General features: G+C 37.4%; 3 protein-coding genes and 1 pseudogene across 6 annotated transcripts; all 4 read left to right on the plus strand.

The window, feature by feature from the left end:
• Positions 1-2618: 2618 nt before the first annotated feature.
• Positions 2619-5953, plus strand: LOC121753364 (annotated as a pseudogene).
• Positions 5954-6995: 1042 nt separating this feature from the next.
• Positions 6996-9973, plus strand: LOC121752254. Of its 2 annotated transcripts, XM_042147229.1 has the most exons (3): positions 6996-8142; positions 8423-8471; positions 9457-9973. In XM_042147229.1, exons 2-3 carry the CDS (start codon positions 8438-8440, stop codon positions 9831-9833), a joined length of 411 nt encoding a protein of 136 aa, XP_042003163.1. In that variant the 5' UTR covers positions 6996-8142; positions 8423-8437; the 3' UTR covers positions 9834-9973. The 2 variants fall into 2 exon arrangements, 1 of the variants encoding a protein (XP_042003163.1); XR_006040290.1 differs by lacking the exon at positions 8423-8471.
• A 3897-nt stretch (positions 9974-13870) lies between these two features.
• LOC121753283 lies at positions 13871-14633 on the plus strand. Its single transcript, XM_042148528.1, has one exon. The coding sequence runs from the start codon at positions 14043-14045 to the stop codon at positions 14445-14447; it is 405 nt and encodes a 134-aa protein (XP_042004462.1). The 5' UTR covers positions 13871-14042; the 3' UTR covers positions 14448-14633.
• On the plus strand, positions 14329-17163 carry LOC121753282. Of its 3 annotated transcripts, none has more exons than XM_042148526.1 (4): positions 14329-14437; positions 15704-15757; positions 15861-16213; positions 16298-17163. In XM_042148526.1, exons 2-4 carry the CDS (start codon positions 15709-15711, stop codon positions 16397-16399), a joined length of 504 nt encoding a protein of 167 aa, XP_042004460.1. In that variant the 5' UTR covers positions 14329-14437; positions 15704-15708; the 3' UTR covers positions 16400-17163. The 3 variants fall into 3 exon arrangements, with proteins under 3 accessions (XP_042004460.1, XP_042004459.1, XP_042004461.1); XM_042148525.1 differs by lacking the exon at positions 14329-14437 and adding an exon at positions 14779-15522; XM_042148527.1 differs by lacking the exon at positions 14329-14437 and adding an exon at positions 14779-15447.
• Positions 17164-17465: the final 302 nt, after the last annotated feature.

Consider the following 17465-nt stretch of genomic DNA (forward strand, 5'->3'; position numbering starts at 1 on the left):
GACAGTGTTACTACTACTAATTCCTCTGTTTTAAGTTTTAAGTTTTAACACTCACAATTCACAACAACATTCATTATCGATTGTATAAAGTCTTCCTTTTATATTGAAACTAGTATCACGCCCGTGCGATGCACGGGTCATTTTAATTTCTTCATATTTATTTCATTATGCGAAATAAAATTTGTGAAATGATAAACAAAAGAATATTCGACATCCTCTTACTTTGGATTATACTTTTTCAATCACGTTAACCCCATATGGCCACAAGAGTGCGTTTAAATGCTAACTTTTCTTTAAAATGTCAATACGATCACATTAAAATTTCAGCACATATTTGTGTTGACATTTTAATAAATTGTCTTGACATTTAAATATTAGACTTAAAATTAAAAAGCATTTTAATTCTGTGAAAATATGAATTAACCGTTGAGTTATAACTGCAGGAGCAAGTTTACGTTGCAATAATTTAAGATTGCACTGGTGAGACACTTCTTAGTCGATCTTCATTTCATTGCAATATAGAAACCCTATACACTAAAAACCCAAACCTTGAAACCTAAATCCTAAACCATTAACTTTAAAATATACTCATCATGACCAACAAATGAGTCAAATATCAATAAAATTCTCCATCCGCCCTAGTTTAGCGTCCATATTCATTGTTCTCCAACAACGCTTTATAGAATATTTAGAAATTTTGGTGCATAGCGGAGGTGGCTCGGAGAATGAAGAATGAGTATATACATGCCCGTTTATATATGATGAATGAATTTAATTAAAAGACTCTTTGTTTCAAATTCTCAACTCTTTATTTTCATATTTATTGTTATAATTGAAAACGGCTGAATTGAATAAATGATTTTAAATTAATAGAGAAGTGTAACTGCTCTCATTTTTTATTTCATATTTTTAGACTTTGAACATTTTATAATCTTGTACACTAAATTCTTCAATATTCATCCCATTCAATTAAAATTGTGAAATCGTCGATTGAAATGTATAAATAATCATATTGAACACTCAATTATTAAATATTCATCACATTCAATTAAAGATGTGAAACCGGCGGTTGAAATGTATAAATCCATAAACAAAATTCAGTTTTAATTTAATGATAGTAATTTTTAAGCTTAACGAATATTTAACTTGATTTATAAAACTAATTAACTACTCCATGTAACGATAATGTGATAATACACTAAATAAAACTTCATATAAAAATTATATAGTCATAACAGTAAATATAATAAAAATATTTGCAAATACATTTACTTAAATTCTAAATACTCTACAAATATAGTAAATCTATTGAATAAAACTAAAATACTATTTTACGAAAATTTCATATCATATTGCGACTTAAATCATATGGAAAAAACAACTCAATTTACTATGATACAAAGAACACATGATTAGGTAGAGAATAACTATAGACCTATCATCAACACATCAACCAAAAAATTAATTTCAGAAACACAAAATGAGTCACTACAAATTAACAAATTTATAGCAAATGAACCGACATTGTACACCTATATAATTTGTACCATAAATTATAAACCTACTAAAACATACCATAATTAAATCAATACATTTATTTAGTGTTAATACAAATACACTAAATAATCAACCATCCATCCTGCCCCAAAATAAACCCTAAAGAAGAATCCATCGCCTCCATCATACTTCACACCACCAACATCACTTCATTGACAGAAAATTCACCGACGACGAATAAGAAACAGAAATACAAAACTTCACACCACCAACATCACTTTTCTTCTCTTTTGATTTCTACGTATCATCATTGTACACAAATTCAACCAAAAATATTAAAAGGATTCTCTATTACCTGCTACCCTACAGCCTCGATGTCATAGTTTTGCAGAATCGACGGTATTCCTCGTCTATAAATTCTGCATATATGTATATACAACATTTACATAGAAATGGCAAGAATAATGTATCATGGATTAAAAAGTCACAGATTTGATAGCAGAAAAAATATTGATTTGAAATATATCATGGATACTTCCCCTTTTATAACCTTCAAACATCTTTTAGTAATGGATTTATACTAAATGCAAAATGAAGATGATTAAATAATTTCCTCACACCATATATTATGGTCTACAATCGGCCAACAACCGGCCAACAACCGGCAGACATGATTTTTTCAATCATGGATTTGAATTAGGTGCAAAACGGTTGTAATTTAATTATTTTTCAAGACCAAATATTAAGGTAATTTAATGGAGAACCGTTTCCATAATCATTAAGAAAAGAGACTATTGAGTGCACGACCTCCTCCATTTTTTTTGTTCTGTAGAGCGGTTACATCATTTAAAGATAATAAATTCAAGGAAAAAATGTTATGGAACCCAAAACTTATAAATATTAAAATACAGAATCTAAACAAATTAACGGCTGTTACTATGAATAAATATTTAAATTCATAACAACATCTATATAATAGTTTTTATTCTTAAATGTCTAGATTATAGTATTTAAATTATATATTTAAGCTTGAAGATAATTCCATAAATACCCCCAAAACTCCCCCTTTATATATGTATAGATGCGAAAGTAGTATATTAATTTGTCAAAATTAATGAACAAAAAGAGAAATAAACCCAAGGGCTTAAAAAAAGCTTGCATGAAATAATTGGGCTCGTGAAGACTGTGCGCCGAAGCTTCGATCATCCTCTCTAGTCTTCAAGATTTTCAGCACTCCTACAATCTCTTGTTGCCCTTTTCTTCTCTCCCTCCATTCCTGTTTCTACACATCACTACAATCTTACCTCAAGAACCCCAATTTCAAGCAAATTCGACGCAATGGGATGGTACAGAAGATCGACAAGATTCATTTCCGATGCTTTTCGTCGCCACAATTCCAATCCCTTCGCACCCAGAATCCCCCCTCCACGAATCCACTTCTCTCTCTTCCAGATCCGCGCCAAGAATTTTGAGTTTGAGGCACTCACTTGCACAGAACCAACGGAAAAGCCCTTTGCTTGATGGGGCAAAGAGGTTCTACCTTGTGGACCGAAACAAAGTCCACCATTTCAAACCCAGGGGATACAAACGGTGGAGTCAGAATCCGAGAATTCTATTCTCGATGGTTTTGGTAGGTTCTGGTGTTGTAATCACTGTCTATTTTGGGAATTAGGAGACCGTGCCCTACACGAAGAGAACCCATTTCGTGCTTCTCTGGAGTTCTCTTGAGAAACAATTAGGCGAGTCCAATTTCAAGACTATTAAATCAGAATACAAGGGGAAAATCGTGCCCCCTCTTCACCCCGAGAGTATTAGGCTTCAAAAGATAGCTCAGGACATAGTCGAGGCTGTGCAGAAGGGGCTGAGGAAGGAGCAGGTCTGGACTGACATTGCTACTCGTCTGAAAGCCTGGAGCCTCCTCAGAATGCTCGCAAACCGGAGGAGGCAGTGGGAGAATTTGAGGAGAAGTGGATTGCTGAGGATAAGTGGCGTAAGGAGAATGAGATTCTTGATGATGGATGGGTTCAGCAAAGTAGGAAAAAGGGTCAAGAAGTTGGGCCAAAGTCTCAAACATAACATTTGGAGGGATTCGAATGGGAGGTTATCCTTGTTAATGATCCTACTGTGGATGCTTTTTTGTTTGCCTGGTGGGAAGATTGTTGTCTTCACTGGTTTGCTCAATCATTTTCGAGCGGATGCTGAAATCGCAACTATCATTGGGCATGAGGTGGGGTGGGGCTTCGAATTTATGCATTCTGTGGCTTGGTTCTTTGTTTACTTGGTTTATTGAAGATGTTTGTTTACCCAAGGGGTTGGACTTTGTGCATTATGTTGCTTGGTTCTTTGTTTACTCGGTTTATTGAATATGGTTGTTTGTGTTGTTTGCTCAACAGGTTGCTCACGTTGTTGCGAGGCATGCTGCGGAGAATATCTCAAAAAACGTGTGGCTCACAATCCTGCAGTTGATTCTTTACCAGTTTTTCATGCCTGATGTTGTCAACACAATGTCGAATCTCTTCCTAAGGCTTCCTTTTTCCAGGAGGTATTGTGTGTTACTTAGTCATTGCAATGATCAATTTGTGTGTGTTTGATGCTCATGTTCTTGTTTACTCTATTGATTCATTAGCTATGTAGTCTATCTGCCAAATTGTGTTTTTATACAACATTGCCCATCTGTGTTGTGTGAGTTTTATATAAGAAGTATGCTCGATTCTGCAATCCGTTAGGCCTATAGCCGGCCTCATGTGTAGTAATAGGCTTCTTTACGTGTGGTGCCACCGTGCTAAATTGTTGTGGAGCTATTGGGTATTGGAATGGAGGAATCAGTTGCGCTGTTGGTTATAGAGCTCTCTTCAGCTCTTCATCAACCTATTTTTCATTGATTCGTTCTCAACTCAGTTTATTGATTAATGAATGTAGAAAATAAAATTGGGATCAAACCTCTTGCTCTGATTCTTTAGGTTGTGCTTTTTGCCACCTGCGATAATTACCAACAATCGTAGTAGAAGCTCTGTATAACTAGGACCACCATGTTCACTGGGTCGATTGGACAAATAATAATCACAGTTATAATAGTCACGGCCAAAATCACAATCCCTCACTGTTAGGTTGCTTATGTCAATTGACTTAGCAGCAGAAAAACAGAGCAGCTGAGCCTGATTACAGAACCTGTAGATGCTTCAACATAAACCTTGGAAGCTAGTTTAGCAAGCATTAGATAGAAAAATAGAGCAGCTGAGCCTGATTACAGAACCTGTAGCTGCTTCAACATAAACCTTGGAAGCTAGTTTAGCAAGCATTAGATCGAAAACAGAGTAGCTAAAGTGGTCGAGAACTCATAGCTGACAAGCTTTCTTTGGTGGCGCCATTTCTTCCTATCTACAGCAAAACTCTTTTCACCTAATGATCTTTCACTATACTACTATTGTACTCTCCCTGCATGAAACGCAGAAGATGGAAACTCACATATCATTAGAACTCTAAAAATTGATTCATTTGTGCATTTGCCATTAATGGAGCTGTTTGCAGACAAGAGATAGATTCATGTAGGAACATTTTGATTCCCTTTTCGACTTGGGTATAATGTCGGCTGCTTGAGATTTAAATTGTGCAGTGAAAAATGCATCATCGATGGTTCAGTAGTGATGTTGTAACATTAGTTTCATTCATTCTGCTAACATCTTTTACCTTTCAATTTCAAGTTTTGAGAACTAACCAAATATCTGTGTGTTACTGCTAGATTTATATGAAATTGTCCGAGAATGGATCACTTTGCTCGTTGCTAGAAATATCATGTTTGATTGATAATCTGTTTTCCTTGTACCTGCGCATGATTGCATTTTTCATTCTGCAAATCTTGTCATTGCTTAATTTTCCTTTGAAAATTTTTATGTATCTTGGAATATTTGGTTATGATCTGACAGGATGGAGTTGGAAGCAGATTACATCGGAGTGCTTCTGCAGGGTACGATCCTCGAGTAGCTCCCCAGGTGTACGACAAGTTGGAACAAGTGGGAGGTTCTTCAAAGCTGCAAGATTATCTTGCTACTCATCCTTCCGGGAAGAAGAGAGCTAAACTACTTTCCGAGGCCAAAGTCATGGAGTAAGCCCTTTCAATCTACAGAGAGGTGCAGGCTGGCCGGGGTGTCGAGGGTTTCCTCTAACTTCGATTCTACGTTTAACCATAGTTAGTTTTGAAAAGTTTTTCGAAAAATGTCCTCAGCTTCCATTCACTTCCAAATACCCTGGCTTTGGGATAATTTATCAACTAGCCAGAACTTGAAATTCATTTTAGTAGTATTATGTAGATAAAGCAGCAGCAGCATCTTTGGGACAATATAGGGGATTTTGAATCTTTTTCTTTAATTTATCCCTCCATAAGCTTTTAATTATGAATGAATAAGCTGTAAATTAAGTTGCCTCTCTCTATTTGAAGTACACAGCTTCTTTCAAAGCACCTACTTGTTATTAATTTTCTTTTTAGTTCATCGGTCAATATTTGTCACACATTTTTTGCTATTTTTGGTAATGAACTAAACACTACACTAACTTATTTCCTTCATATTTTATTACTTCATCCGTCCCAAGTTACTTGAGTCGTATTCCTTTTTGAATTGTCCCAAGTACTTAGTCATTTATCTTTTTAACTAAAAACAATACATCTAATCGCACATACTTTATTAATTCTTTTACTTTACTTTCTCTCATCTATCTTACTTTATTCTCTTTTAATATTTTATTTTTAACTCATTAAACAGAACTTTTTAAAATTTCATGCCGAAAAGAAATGTTGGGACAGAGGAGTATAAAAGTAGGATTCATATTTTTTTTCAATTCATTTTTTAACTCATTAAACAGAACTTTCTTTAATTTCTACTCCTTTTCTCGCATCTATGTATTCAATAAGCTGTCTTCTGTCTATATTACTTGGTCGGTTGATCCTGATTATAGATTTACAACTGACCTTGTAAAATGCTCCCATAGTCATATCGAGAGAAGAAGTTCCTCCCATAAGTTGCCCAATGCTCAGAAACAACATCCGACTTTCTAAAGCAATTATTGACAACCAAGCTAAAACACCCCTGTCAAAAAGCAATAGTAGTATTTTTTTATTGTTCTGTTTGTATTAAACTGTTTTAATCAACATCTTTTATGACTTTATTTTATAGGAGTATTTAGCTAATTGAGACATATTTTTAGTTATTAATTAAAATGTTATTATATATTTGTTTTAAAGTTTAGTAATGATATTGCTTTTAATTTTTTGTTAATTTTATTGCGAATTTGTATTAGTACGTGAAAATTGTGTGGTGATACTAGTTTAATAAATTTGAAAAATTAAATTTTGTTATTTTAATTTCTAGATACTACAAATTTTGAAAGATAAGGAAAATAAGAAATATAGATAGTATATAATATGAGTAATAATTCGGCCCAACACAAGAGGCCCAATTGTTATTAGGGTTAGCTTTATAAATAATGTCATCTGTCAACTTCACGACATCATTCATTCACAGATAAAATTTTTCTTGTATCTTTTTCCTCTGTACCGCTTAAATTTCCTCCATTCTCTCTCTTTTATCCTTTTCCTCTGTACCGCTTAAATTTCCTCCATCTCTCTATTCGTCTTCTGTTTCCTATATCGATTTTTCATCGATTATGAAACTCTAGATCGATTTTTCAGCGTTTGAACCAATTCTTTTTTTATGATGATTGGTTTCAGTTTCCTATATCGATTTTTCATCGATTATGAAACTCTAGATCGATTTTTCAGCGTTTGAACCAATTCTTTTTTTATGATGATTGGTTTCAGTTTCTATTTTCATCGATTATGAAACTCTAGATCATCGATTATGAAACTCTAGATCGATTTTTCAGCGTTTGAACCAATTCATTCTTTTTTGATGATGATTGATTTCAATTTCTATTTACCGAAAGAACAACCTTTTGATCTAATTGATTTGTATTTTCTTCCATTTTTTAAAAATTAGGTTAAAGATCTGTTTTTTAATCTAAAATTGATCTGGAGAACAAATTTTTAGTTAACGATATTTTGTATAGATCTAAATTGTAATTCATGTTGATTTGATTGATATATATCGATCGATCTAATTGATATCTTTTTTCATTTTTGTTTCTCTCCTTTTTAATGATGTTGATCTAATTTATTTAGATCAATTTTTGATCTAATTGATTTGTATTTTCTTACATTTTTTAAAGATTTGATTTTTTGATCTAATTGATCTGGTACAGAACAAATTTTTTTTTTTCAATTTCTTTAAATTTTGTTACAGATATGAATTTAAATTGTAATGGGTGTTCAGGCAGATGTTTTGTATTTAATTGATCTTTTTTTTTCATTTTTCTCTCTTTTTTTAATCATGTCTTTTTCAGAAACTCCCCCATCAGCTCAGAGGCGATCACGGCTCGGTCGTAGATCGCGACAGCGCCGTTGAGGCAGCGGGGGAACATTATGCGGTTGAGATTGGTGCGGCAGCGGTGGAGGTTTTGAGTTATCGAAGCTGCAATTCGTAGATCTGACCCGTAGATCTGTGCGGTTCGGCGGCGGTGGAGGTTTTGTTTCATCGAAGCATGAAACTCGCCCGTTGAGCCCGTAGATCTCGTAGTTAAGATCTGGAACCGTAGGTAATTTTATTGATTAGATTTATCGTTCCCATTTTATTTTGGTTTTAAGTTTGTCACATTTTATTTAGGGTTTTATTTAATTTTCAAATTTCTTTTAGTATTTTTTGCAAAATTAAACCAAGTCCAATTCAGGAACTCTTTTAATACTCTTTTAATTGTATATGAGATTTTGCAAGCCCATTGCTTCTTTTAATTAAATTTTGCAAGCCCAGCCAGCCCAGTCTTTGTTTTTTGTCTATAAATATGTGATATGTGACTGAGGGATTTTGATTGATTGCAGTTTTTTATCTTCAGAATGAAGTTTTTCGCAGCCTTTTTCAATCTGAAAGGTTTTTTTTATTTTCATTCCCATTCTGTATATATGATATGTTTAGATAGATTTTTTTGCTTATGCTATAGATTTTTGTGCCTCTGCTGCATGATCTGATCGCAATAGATGTATATGTTTAGAGATCTCAATTTGTGTTTTAGATAGATTTTTGTTATGTTTTTTCAGCTTATGTTACTTAGATATATAGTTGTATGTTTCAATATATGTTTAGAGATCTCAATTTATGTTTAGATAGATTTTTGTATGTTTTTTCTGTATCTGCTTAATTTACTTAGATATATGATTCCCATTTTTTGCCCATATATCTCTCAGAGACCATTTTGTGCCCATCTATCTCTCAGAGAGAAATCTGATGATGTGTTATCTCTGACCTGATCTTGCTAAATCTGATAATGTGTTCTCTCTGTTCTGATCTTGCTTAGATATATAGAAGTGTTCTCTCTGATCCGATCTTACTTTCTCTGATCTTATCTTGCTTTCTCAGATGTGTTCTCTCGGATCTGATCTGATCTGGTCTCTGATGTGTTCTGATCTTTGTGTTCTCTCTGATCTGATCTTGCTTAGATATATAGTTCCCATTTTGTGCCCATATATCTCTCAGAGACCATTTTGTGCCCATCTATCTCTCAGAGAGAAATCTGATGATGTGTTATCTCTGACCTGATCTTGCTAAATCTGATAATGTGTTCTCTCTGTTCTGATCTTGCTTAGATATATAGAAGTGTTCTCTCTGATCTGATCTTGCTTTCTCTGATCTGATCTTGCTTTCTCAGATGTGTTCTCTCGGATCTGATCTGATCTGGTCTCTGATGTGCTCTGATCTTTGTGTTCTCTCTGATCTGATCTTGCTTAGATATATAGTTCCCATTTTGTGCCCATATATCTCTCAGATATGTTCTCTTTGATCTGATCGCTGTCTGTGTGATGTGTTCTCTATGATCTGATCTTGTCTCGGATGTCTTCTCTCTGATCTGATCTTGTAGGTTTAGGGAATGCAGGATTGGCGGCTGGCTTTGGAAGTGGCTTGAGGCCTGGCACGTTTGCCAAACACAAGAACTCCAATGCAAAGCCGGAGAAGCAGAAATCCTTGTCGAGAAGAGGGTGCCGTTGCGTTTGCAACTGCCCCGAATGCAGAGAGATTACTCAATCTGTCAATGCCATGAGTGAACACTGGAAGACTGTTCACGGCTATAATGGCGACAGCTTTTGCTATGTTTGCGGTAATGCCAATGTCAATGGCCTTGCATGCCGGTCCTATGAGATCTGCCAGGCACCATATGTCAAAACCGCTGCTCAGCGCAAGGCTTTGTTTGCGAATAATGCACGCAAGATGAAACAAAAGTGGTGGAAGAAAGACTGAAGAGGATGGAGAGTGAAGAAGCCTTTTTGAGTTACTGTTCTAATCTTGTGAATACTAATCCTGTTTAGTTTCTATCAATGACTTTTGTATCACTTCAATGTGACAGTTACTATGCCAATCTTATGAATATTTTTGAGTTACTGTTCTGTTTTCTGACTTAGTTACCATTCTAATCTTATGAATTTTTTTGAGTTACTTTCAGTTATTCTTATCCTTTATATTTTTATTGAAAAAAATGTAAGAGTTTTTTTTATTAAATGTTGGTGGAGCTTTTAATAATTTTTCAATTTAGAAATCGATAGTCAATCAGTATCAGCCACACCAATATAATCTAAAATATTCCTTGGGATTTCACATGATTTTTTTTCACAAATCTTTGCTAAGTGCGATGAACTTCTTTCAATAAATCCAATCTAAAAAGATTATTTATTTTTCACCTACTTATGTTAAATGTTTGATATAAATATCTCAACCAGTGAGTGTCGAATTAGTGGACGCTTTCCTGCACGATATTAGTAGTTGTGTATATTATGCAGGTAATATTCAACTTTAATAAATGGACCATTTCCTAAGAACTATCTTTAAAAACATGCTACGTGAACGCGCCTACAAATAATAAATTTAAATAATTAATCGTTTTTAGTCATAATTTGAGAAGCTGTAAATTTAAATAAATAAAACCTAATATACGTAAATTTTGTCATTTTTATTTTTTAGGATTTTAATTGTGTTTTTTTTTCTTTTCATGTAATAGTTTAAGTTGTAATGTTGTTTTAATTTTAATGAATTGTGTTTTTAAATTGAATTGGGTTGGAAATAAAAATAAAAAATGAATAGTAATTTAAGGGACGGAATAAGGGACGAAGCGTTGCAAGTTTCATTCCTTAGTTAAGGGATGAAGATAAAAAGGACAATGAAACCCTCAAATAGTAGTTAAGGGATGATATAGAGACAACATAGAGTATGAATTTAGAGGGAATGAATTTACAGTGACAGGTGGAAGGGGTGCTCAGGGTGTCCACAATGGTGGCCCTTGAAGGCCATCAAATGTGGCCCGACCACCATTCGTGGCTCTCATGTGGCCCTCCGCAATGGTAAAGTAACAAAATTAACAATGGCTAATAATGGCTCAGGGTGTCCACAATGGTGGCCCTTGAAGGCCACCAAATGTGGCCCGGCCACCATTCGTGGCTCTCATGTGGCCCTTCACAATGGTAAAGTAACAAAATTAACAATGGTAAAGTAACAAAATTAACAAAATTAACAATGGCTCTCTATAAAAAAAAATTAATTTATTTTCTTTTTTTATTGTTATTTTTTATTTAAATATGTTAAATTTTAGTAGACTAATAATTTGGCAAATAAACATAATTTAATAAAGTTACGAATTAGAATCAAATTTTCGTCGTACTATTGATAGCGGAAAATTCTACAACGAAAATTTTTAAAAAACACAACATATAAAGATAAAAAAACGCCACCGCTTCCTACTCGGTGGCGTCATCGGAATCCGGCACATCTTCTTCCCCACCTTCTCGCCCGCTGCCACCCCCCCACTGCCGCTAGCTTCGCCTGTCTGCGACCCATCGGTCCACCCCAACTTCGATCTCAATCTAAGAATGAGGTCGTAGTACATCTTCTTGGTGATAGGGTCCGTCGACTTCTCGTACGAGGCCAAGTTATCCGCAAGTTGCTTCATCATCTGCACCCCCAGTGTTTGAGTCAACGCCGCGGTCGGTGTAGGGCGCGGTGCCGCCGACATTGTCGAGGGTGCCCTCGGCCCCGATTTTTGTCCGCTTCCCAGTGGGACCAGTCTCATCATCGCAGATCGCCTTGAATTGAGGGGAGTCTCGGAGAAGCATGTATTCATTCCAGTAGGTGAACTTGAGCCAACCTTTAGTATTGAACAACTGATGCGATAATGCTCGTACGTCGGCTTCGCTGCGGCCACTTTCGGCATTCTTGAGTTGGTTCTCGTAAATGCTCCTGAACCTCTTCACAGCTCTACTGATCCAGCCGAACTTCTTCCGGATCTAGCCTTCATCACGCTCGGCACTGCCTTCTGGTTTGAAGCCGTTGTACACCGTCAGGACGCGCCTCCAGAAGCAAATGTCGGTCTGATCCGTGCCGATGACCGGATTCGTCGTGACCGCCTCCCAGGCCCGCGCAACAGCAATGGATTCGTCGTCGTTGTACTGGATCCCCCCGCCGATCACCACCGCTCCGCCCGCCGCCTCGTCCTTGGCCGCCGCCGGTTTCCGGCTCTCCGCTTCCGCCTTGCCCCCCACGTTGGGCCCCTGCTCTCTTCCGCCTCGCCCCCCAACACTGCCAGTTCGGCCACCCCCGGTGGGGGCTTCCATCTCCACACTACCGGATGTCGGGGTTTCCGATGTACCCATCAACTGTTCCCATGTGAATCTATTAGATTCAGACAGAGGAGACTGAGAGTATTGGAATTGGGAGGATTGGAAGTACTGGGACGGGTTGTTGATCGCATCCATATTCGGTCGGTAGTCACCGAACCCCGATAGTTGGCGAACTATGTTCCTCTACTGGGATGACTGGCCCTGGAATTGGGGCGATTGCGGACTCCACATCTGATTGGGGAAGTTGCCGTATCCCGAGTCTCTGTACCCCGGGGAATTACCATCTCCACCTTGCATTTTTTGTAGGGATTGAAAGTGTAATGAAGGGATTGGAAGTATAGAAAGAATGAAAAAAATGGAAATGGAAGTTCATATTCATAAAAAAATTTCAAAATTAAAAAAAATAAAATTAAATTCCCGCCGCTAAGCCGTGATTTGCGGCTCGCTGCAGTGGAGGGCCGCGGCTCGCCCCCGGCTCTCGGCCCTGCGCTCCACCTCTCGGCTCTCTGCAATGGGGGGCCGCGCACCGAGCCACGGGCCGCGGCTTCCCCATTGTGATCACTCTCAAGCGCAGCAGATCAATTCTCAATATAGCAAATCATTATTTTTCAAAGCATATATATTTGTTCTTTAACTAAAGGAGCCTATGATAGCTTGATAAGTGGGAGGGATAGTGGGCATAAAAATGATTTCGAGCATGGTTAATGATATTAATTAATGGTGTACGATCCTGACCTGACCTGACCTGACCCCAACTTAGACTATAAATTTAGTTTGGAAAGACATTTGTCACGGGTTCATAAATTCTAAGTTATCCATATAACTTAAAATGGGCGTTGGATTAAAATAGTGTGTTGATGGTCTCGACGAATATTGATATTGTTGTCTTATATTCTGCCCCACCAGGCCCGTCCCTTGGCCCGTGCGGCCTGTGCGACCGCATAGGGCCCCCAATTTTCAGGGCCTCTGAAATATTTCAGCATATATACATGTATTCCTATTTTTTCAGCCCAACAAAACTATTTCTCTTGTATAGCAACGCCTAGGCCTTTTTCTAGCACCGTGACTCCAATTCTGATCGGTTTCTTTTCCCGATCGTAGACCTGGGAGCCGCCTGTTCGTGTTCGGTGTTCCTCATCGACAATGCATTGTCTTTTTTTCTATAGTGGTAGGCCTCATTTTAGATTTTTGCACAGGGCCTCTGATTTTGTCGGGACGGCGCTGTGCCCCACCACCCAATAATATTAATTCATTCCTGTTTACATATACACTCAAATCCGTATTCCAGAAAACTGCATTCTCAATTTTAGATGAGTTGAATTTCAAATATAAAATTATACGTATTTCAAACTTATCTCCAACTTTTCTGATGTAAACTTACCTCTAATTTTTCTGATGTTTATAATTTCAAGTACTATAAAATTCAATGTGAATTTAAAATAAGACTTAGTAAAGTTAATTATTCTATACTACCATTGTCAATTTTGAACAGAAACAAGTTTACGTTATATAGGACGTTATTCAGATTCAAATCCATTTTAATAAATTCCATATATGTTTTGACAAGCTCTAGATTTAAACCAAAAAATTAGATTCCAATAGAGAAATGAAACATACTGCTAACTAGTATTCTAAATTAAGAGAAAACCGCGAAACACGTTAAATTCAGTACTCCGCGCCACACCGAAGCAGAACCATTGGTTTCAATCAGTGTCTACAATAAATCAATTAGGCCATCATTCTCAACTGCCTCAGTCAATCACTCCAACAAACACCCAAAAATAAAAATAAAAATAAAAACCAAATCCTCACTCAAAAAAACCTAAAATCAGCGACTCAATTGATGGCGTATGGAAGATACCAATCGCCAAGTTCATCAATTCTGGATGCGTTCTCGCTGAATCCGGTGCCGTACCCGGTGCTGCTGATTCTGGCGGTGGTGTCGCTCTTCCTCGGCTTCCAATGGTACGTGTCCTACGAGGACGTGGTGGAGGCGACGGAGGAGAGCATGGGGTGGGTGCTGATGGCGGCGCCGCTGCTGCTGCTGCTCGCCGTGCGGTGGATGTCGGACCGGGAGTACCCCGGGGGTCTTATATTCGGATCCACGCCGTTTGATCGGCGGAGGAGGGAGTATTACCTGTCGGCGGCGGGGGAGGGGGCGTCGCCGTGGGGAGTGCTGGCGGTGATCGTGCTGGTGCTGGTGCTGGTGCAGTTTCAGTCTACTTTTCTCGACAGCTGGTTTGGATGAGATTATTTTTAAAACAAGTTTCTCCGATTGCTCTTTTTGTGTGTGTGTGTGTTTGTATATAGTGATTAGTGAATAGTGAGTGTGTTTTCATTTTCGTTGCTGTGTTTTTTGCTTTTAAGTTAATTAGTACTGTAGTTTTACCTATATTTACGAGGATACAATTTAGAGTAGTAGCTCCTTAAATAACTCTCGTTTCTATAGAAATTAAGACAAGTAAGAAAATACAAGTACTAGTATTTTTTTGAATTTATAAATGTCGTAATCAATTGATATAGAGAATGTTAGTATGTCTTGAATCTCTTTACTAATTGGGATATGATTATGTTTTCGAATTTAGGTTGGATCTCATGCGTGCCTATTTATATCGGAGTAGAGCACATAATCCTGTGATCTTAGATCCAATCTAAAATCTGTAGCCATAATCTGAAAACACTCTGAATAAAATTTGTTTTCCGTTCCTACCCATGGATGTAGCCAATTGGCGAACCACGTAAATTTGTGTCATCTTTACGTTCTTTTCGTTTGTCGATTACACAATTGTCCTATTTGTCACAACAGAGAAAACTAAAAGTACGAGAGCATACCTGAGAAACTAGAAACTTAGGAGGTGTTCAGTTTCACATAATTGGAGTGCTTCTGATTAGAAACTGGTCCAGAAATGGGGATAGGGTGGCCCACCACAAAAGAAATAAATATGGTGTTCGCTTATTTTGAATTGGACGAGTTTTGGTGTAGTCTAGAAGTGGTGTTTTAAGCGTATAGACAAAAATACCCCTCATCACTAAAATAAATTCTAGTTTAAACCCTTCTCCAAAATCATGGCGCCTCAAATGAAAAAAAGACGCGGTTTCATTCCTGTTGAAATATTTTTGGGATTCAAACACTTTCCATCTCCTATATAAATTAGGATCAGCCAAAGCCATACACTATGTACAAAGTGTGAGCTCTTCATTCAATCTGCAGGTAATCGTCCAACTCGGACGACTGAATCGGCAAAGCGGTTAGTTCGACAGTGCCCTAAGCATTCTGTACTCCCTTTACTGATCCGAGCAAGATTGGTCTGGTGGTGTTGTTGGTCTGTGACGCTTTAATGCCTGTGATTATCTTGATTTGTTAGGATTGCGTTAATGTGTTATGTAATTAATGGGCTTTTCTGTGTTATCTTATCCCTCATAAAAGGTCCTGCCTGATTTTTATACTCTGTCGAAAATGGTGCCTAATCCAAATCGTGATATATTTTTGTAATGTGGTTGTAGTTGTGATGTCGTCGAAACGTACTACAACTGATACGAATGGGGGTTCAACTGGGGGTAAGTCGTCATCCCCATATGCTTTTGTTTTAGTTAGTTGGTTAAGATACAAAACAAGGAGGTCTTCTAACTTTTTCTCCTTGTGTATGTTCGCAACTTGTAGGTGGAAATGGCCCTGTTCGAAACAAGTTCCGCAAAGGAGACCGTACCCGGCGCATGTGGGTAGTAAGAGAGGAAGAAATATTGGTTTCATCCTTGCTAGAGTTGGTGGCGCGTGGCTGGAAATCAGATAATGGCTTCCGTGCCGGGTACTTGCAGAAGATTGAGGATGACATTCGTAAAGAATTTCCGAATACCGACATTAAGGGAACCCCTCACATTGTTTCCAAAATTGGCGCATGGAAAAAGAACTACAACAGCCTTCGAGGCATACTAAGCCGCAGTGGCGTAGGTTTCAATCTCAACAACAACTATAAGATAGATATTGATGACGATCAATGGGCTCAAGTTGTGGCGGTAGTGTTTTACCCTCACGAAGTCTATCATACTTTATTATGTGTTTTGGAATCAATAAGAAACTGATTTTGTTTAATGTTGCAGGCCGGCAAAGATTATGCGAAACAAATCGTGGCCATTTTGGGAAGATTGGAAAATCATTTTCGGCAAAGACCGGGCTTGCGGTGGAGGTACGGAGAACATTGACGTTGCAGCTAAATTACAGAAAACACAAATGACAACTGACAGCCAAATTAACGAGAATTCTTACCACCCCACCTTTGAGGATTTCCTTGGTAATGAGTTGCCTTCAAATCTGTCTCCTTTGGCCGAAAAACAGAACAGCAGCGAAGCGCAGTCCACGCAGCAACATCATTTCTCAGAGGCAAAAACAAGCAGGCAGAAAAGAAAGCTCTCAACTTCTGATGACGCGCTCATGGAGTTCCTAGGAAATTTGCATGCTCAGACCAATGCGCGCTTGGACAAAATCTCTTCTAGGATCGGTTATGAGTTCGACGTTGCGCAGGCTCGCGAAGAGGTCTTTGAAAAATTGGGATGCGTTGACGGTCTCACTCTTGAGCAGCGTTATGATTTGTGTGACATTCTCAGTGACAAGCCTCAACGAATGGAGGTTTTCAAGGGAATGCCTGTGAATGCTAAGTTGGGATATGTGTTGCGCCTCCTAGCTAAAAATCGTGCTGCTGTCTGAGTTGGTGTCTGCTAAGTCAGGGTTCTCTATCTTTTGGTTGTACATAATCTAGAAGCATATAACTACTACTATGTTGCTGCTTTCCTACTGGTTTTTAGGTATATGTGGCTGTTAGGATTTGTTGTTGGTGTTGGAATCAAATTAATGATTCACACAAATCATACATGTTGAATACGATTGATAAACATAAAACGGAAGTGTACATGGATTCGGATTCATGATGTTGATTCTAAAGTATGGAAATTAGCCTTCCAAGTGACAACGCTCTCTCACAGATTCTCTGTAATCTGCAAGTCTTGATATGACGTCTGATTAACAGGAATGGGAATCTGTTAACCTATTTATAGGTTGCACTTGGGGACCATAACCATGTATTTAGAGAATAAGTCCCTAACTTTATTATAACTTTAGTTTCACCCATAACAAAATTAAAGTTATCCAAAGTAGTATCTGCACAATAGTCCTCATACTTTTATAGATAATCGTTTGACCCTATAAATTAAATAACCTTAGTAGATCACGTAATCGAGTCAATCATAAATAGTCATAAATATTATACAATCT

The sequence above is a fragment of the Salvia splendens genome, chromosome 10, assembly GCF_004379255.2.
Source record: "Salvia splendens isolate huo1 chromosome 10, SspV2, whole genome shotgun sequence".
Classification (NCBI taxonomy): domain Eukaryota; kingdom Viridiplantae; phylum Streptophyta; class Magnoliopsida; order Lamiales; family Lamiaceae; genus Salvia; species Salvia splendens.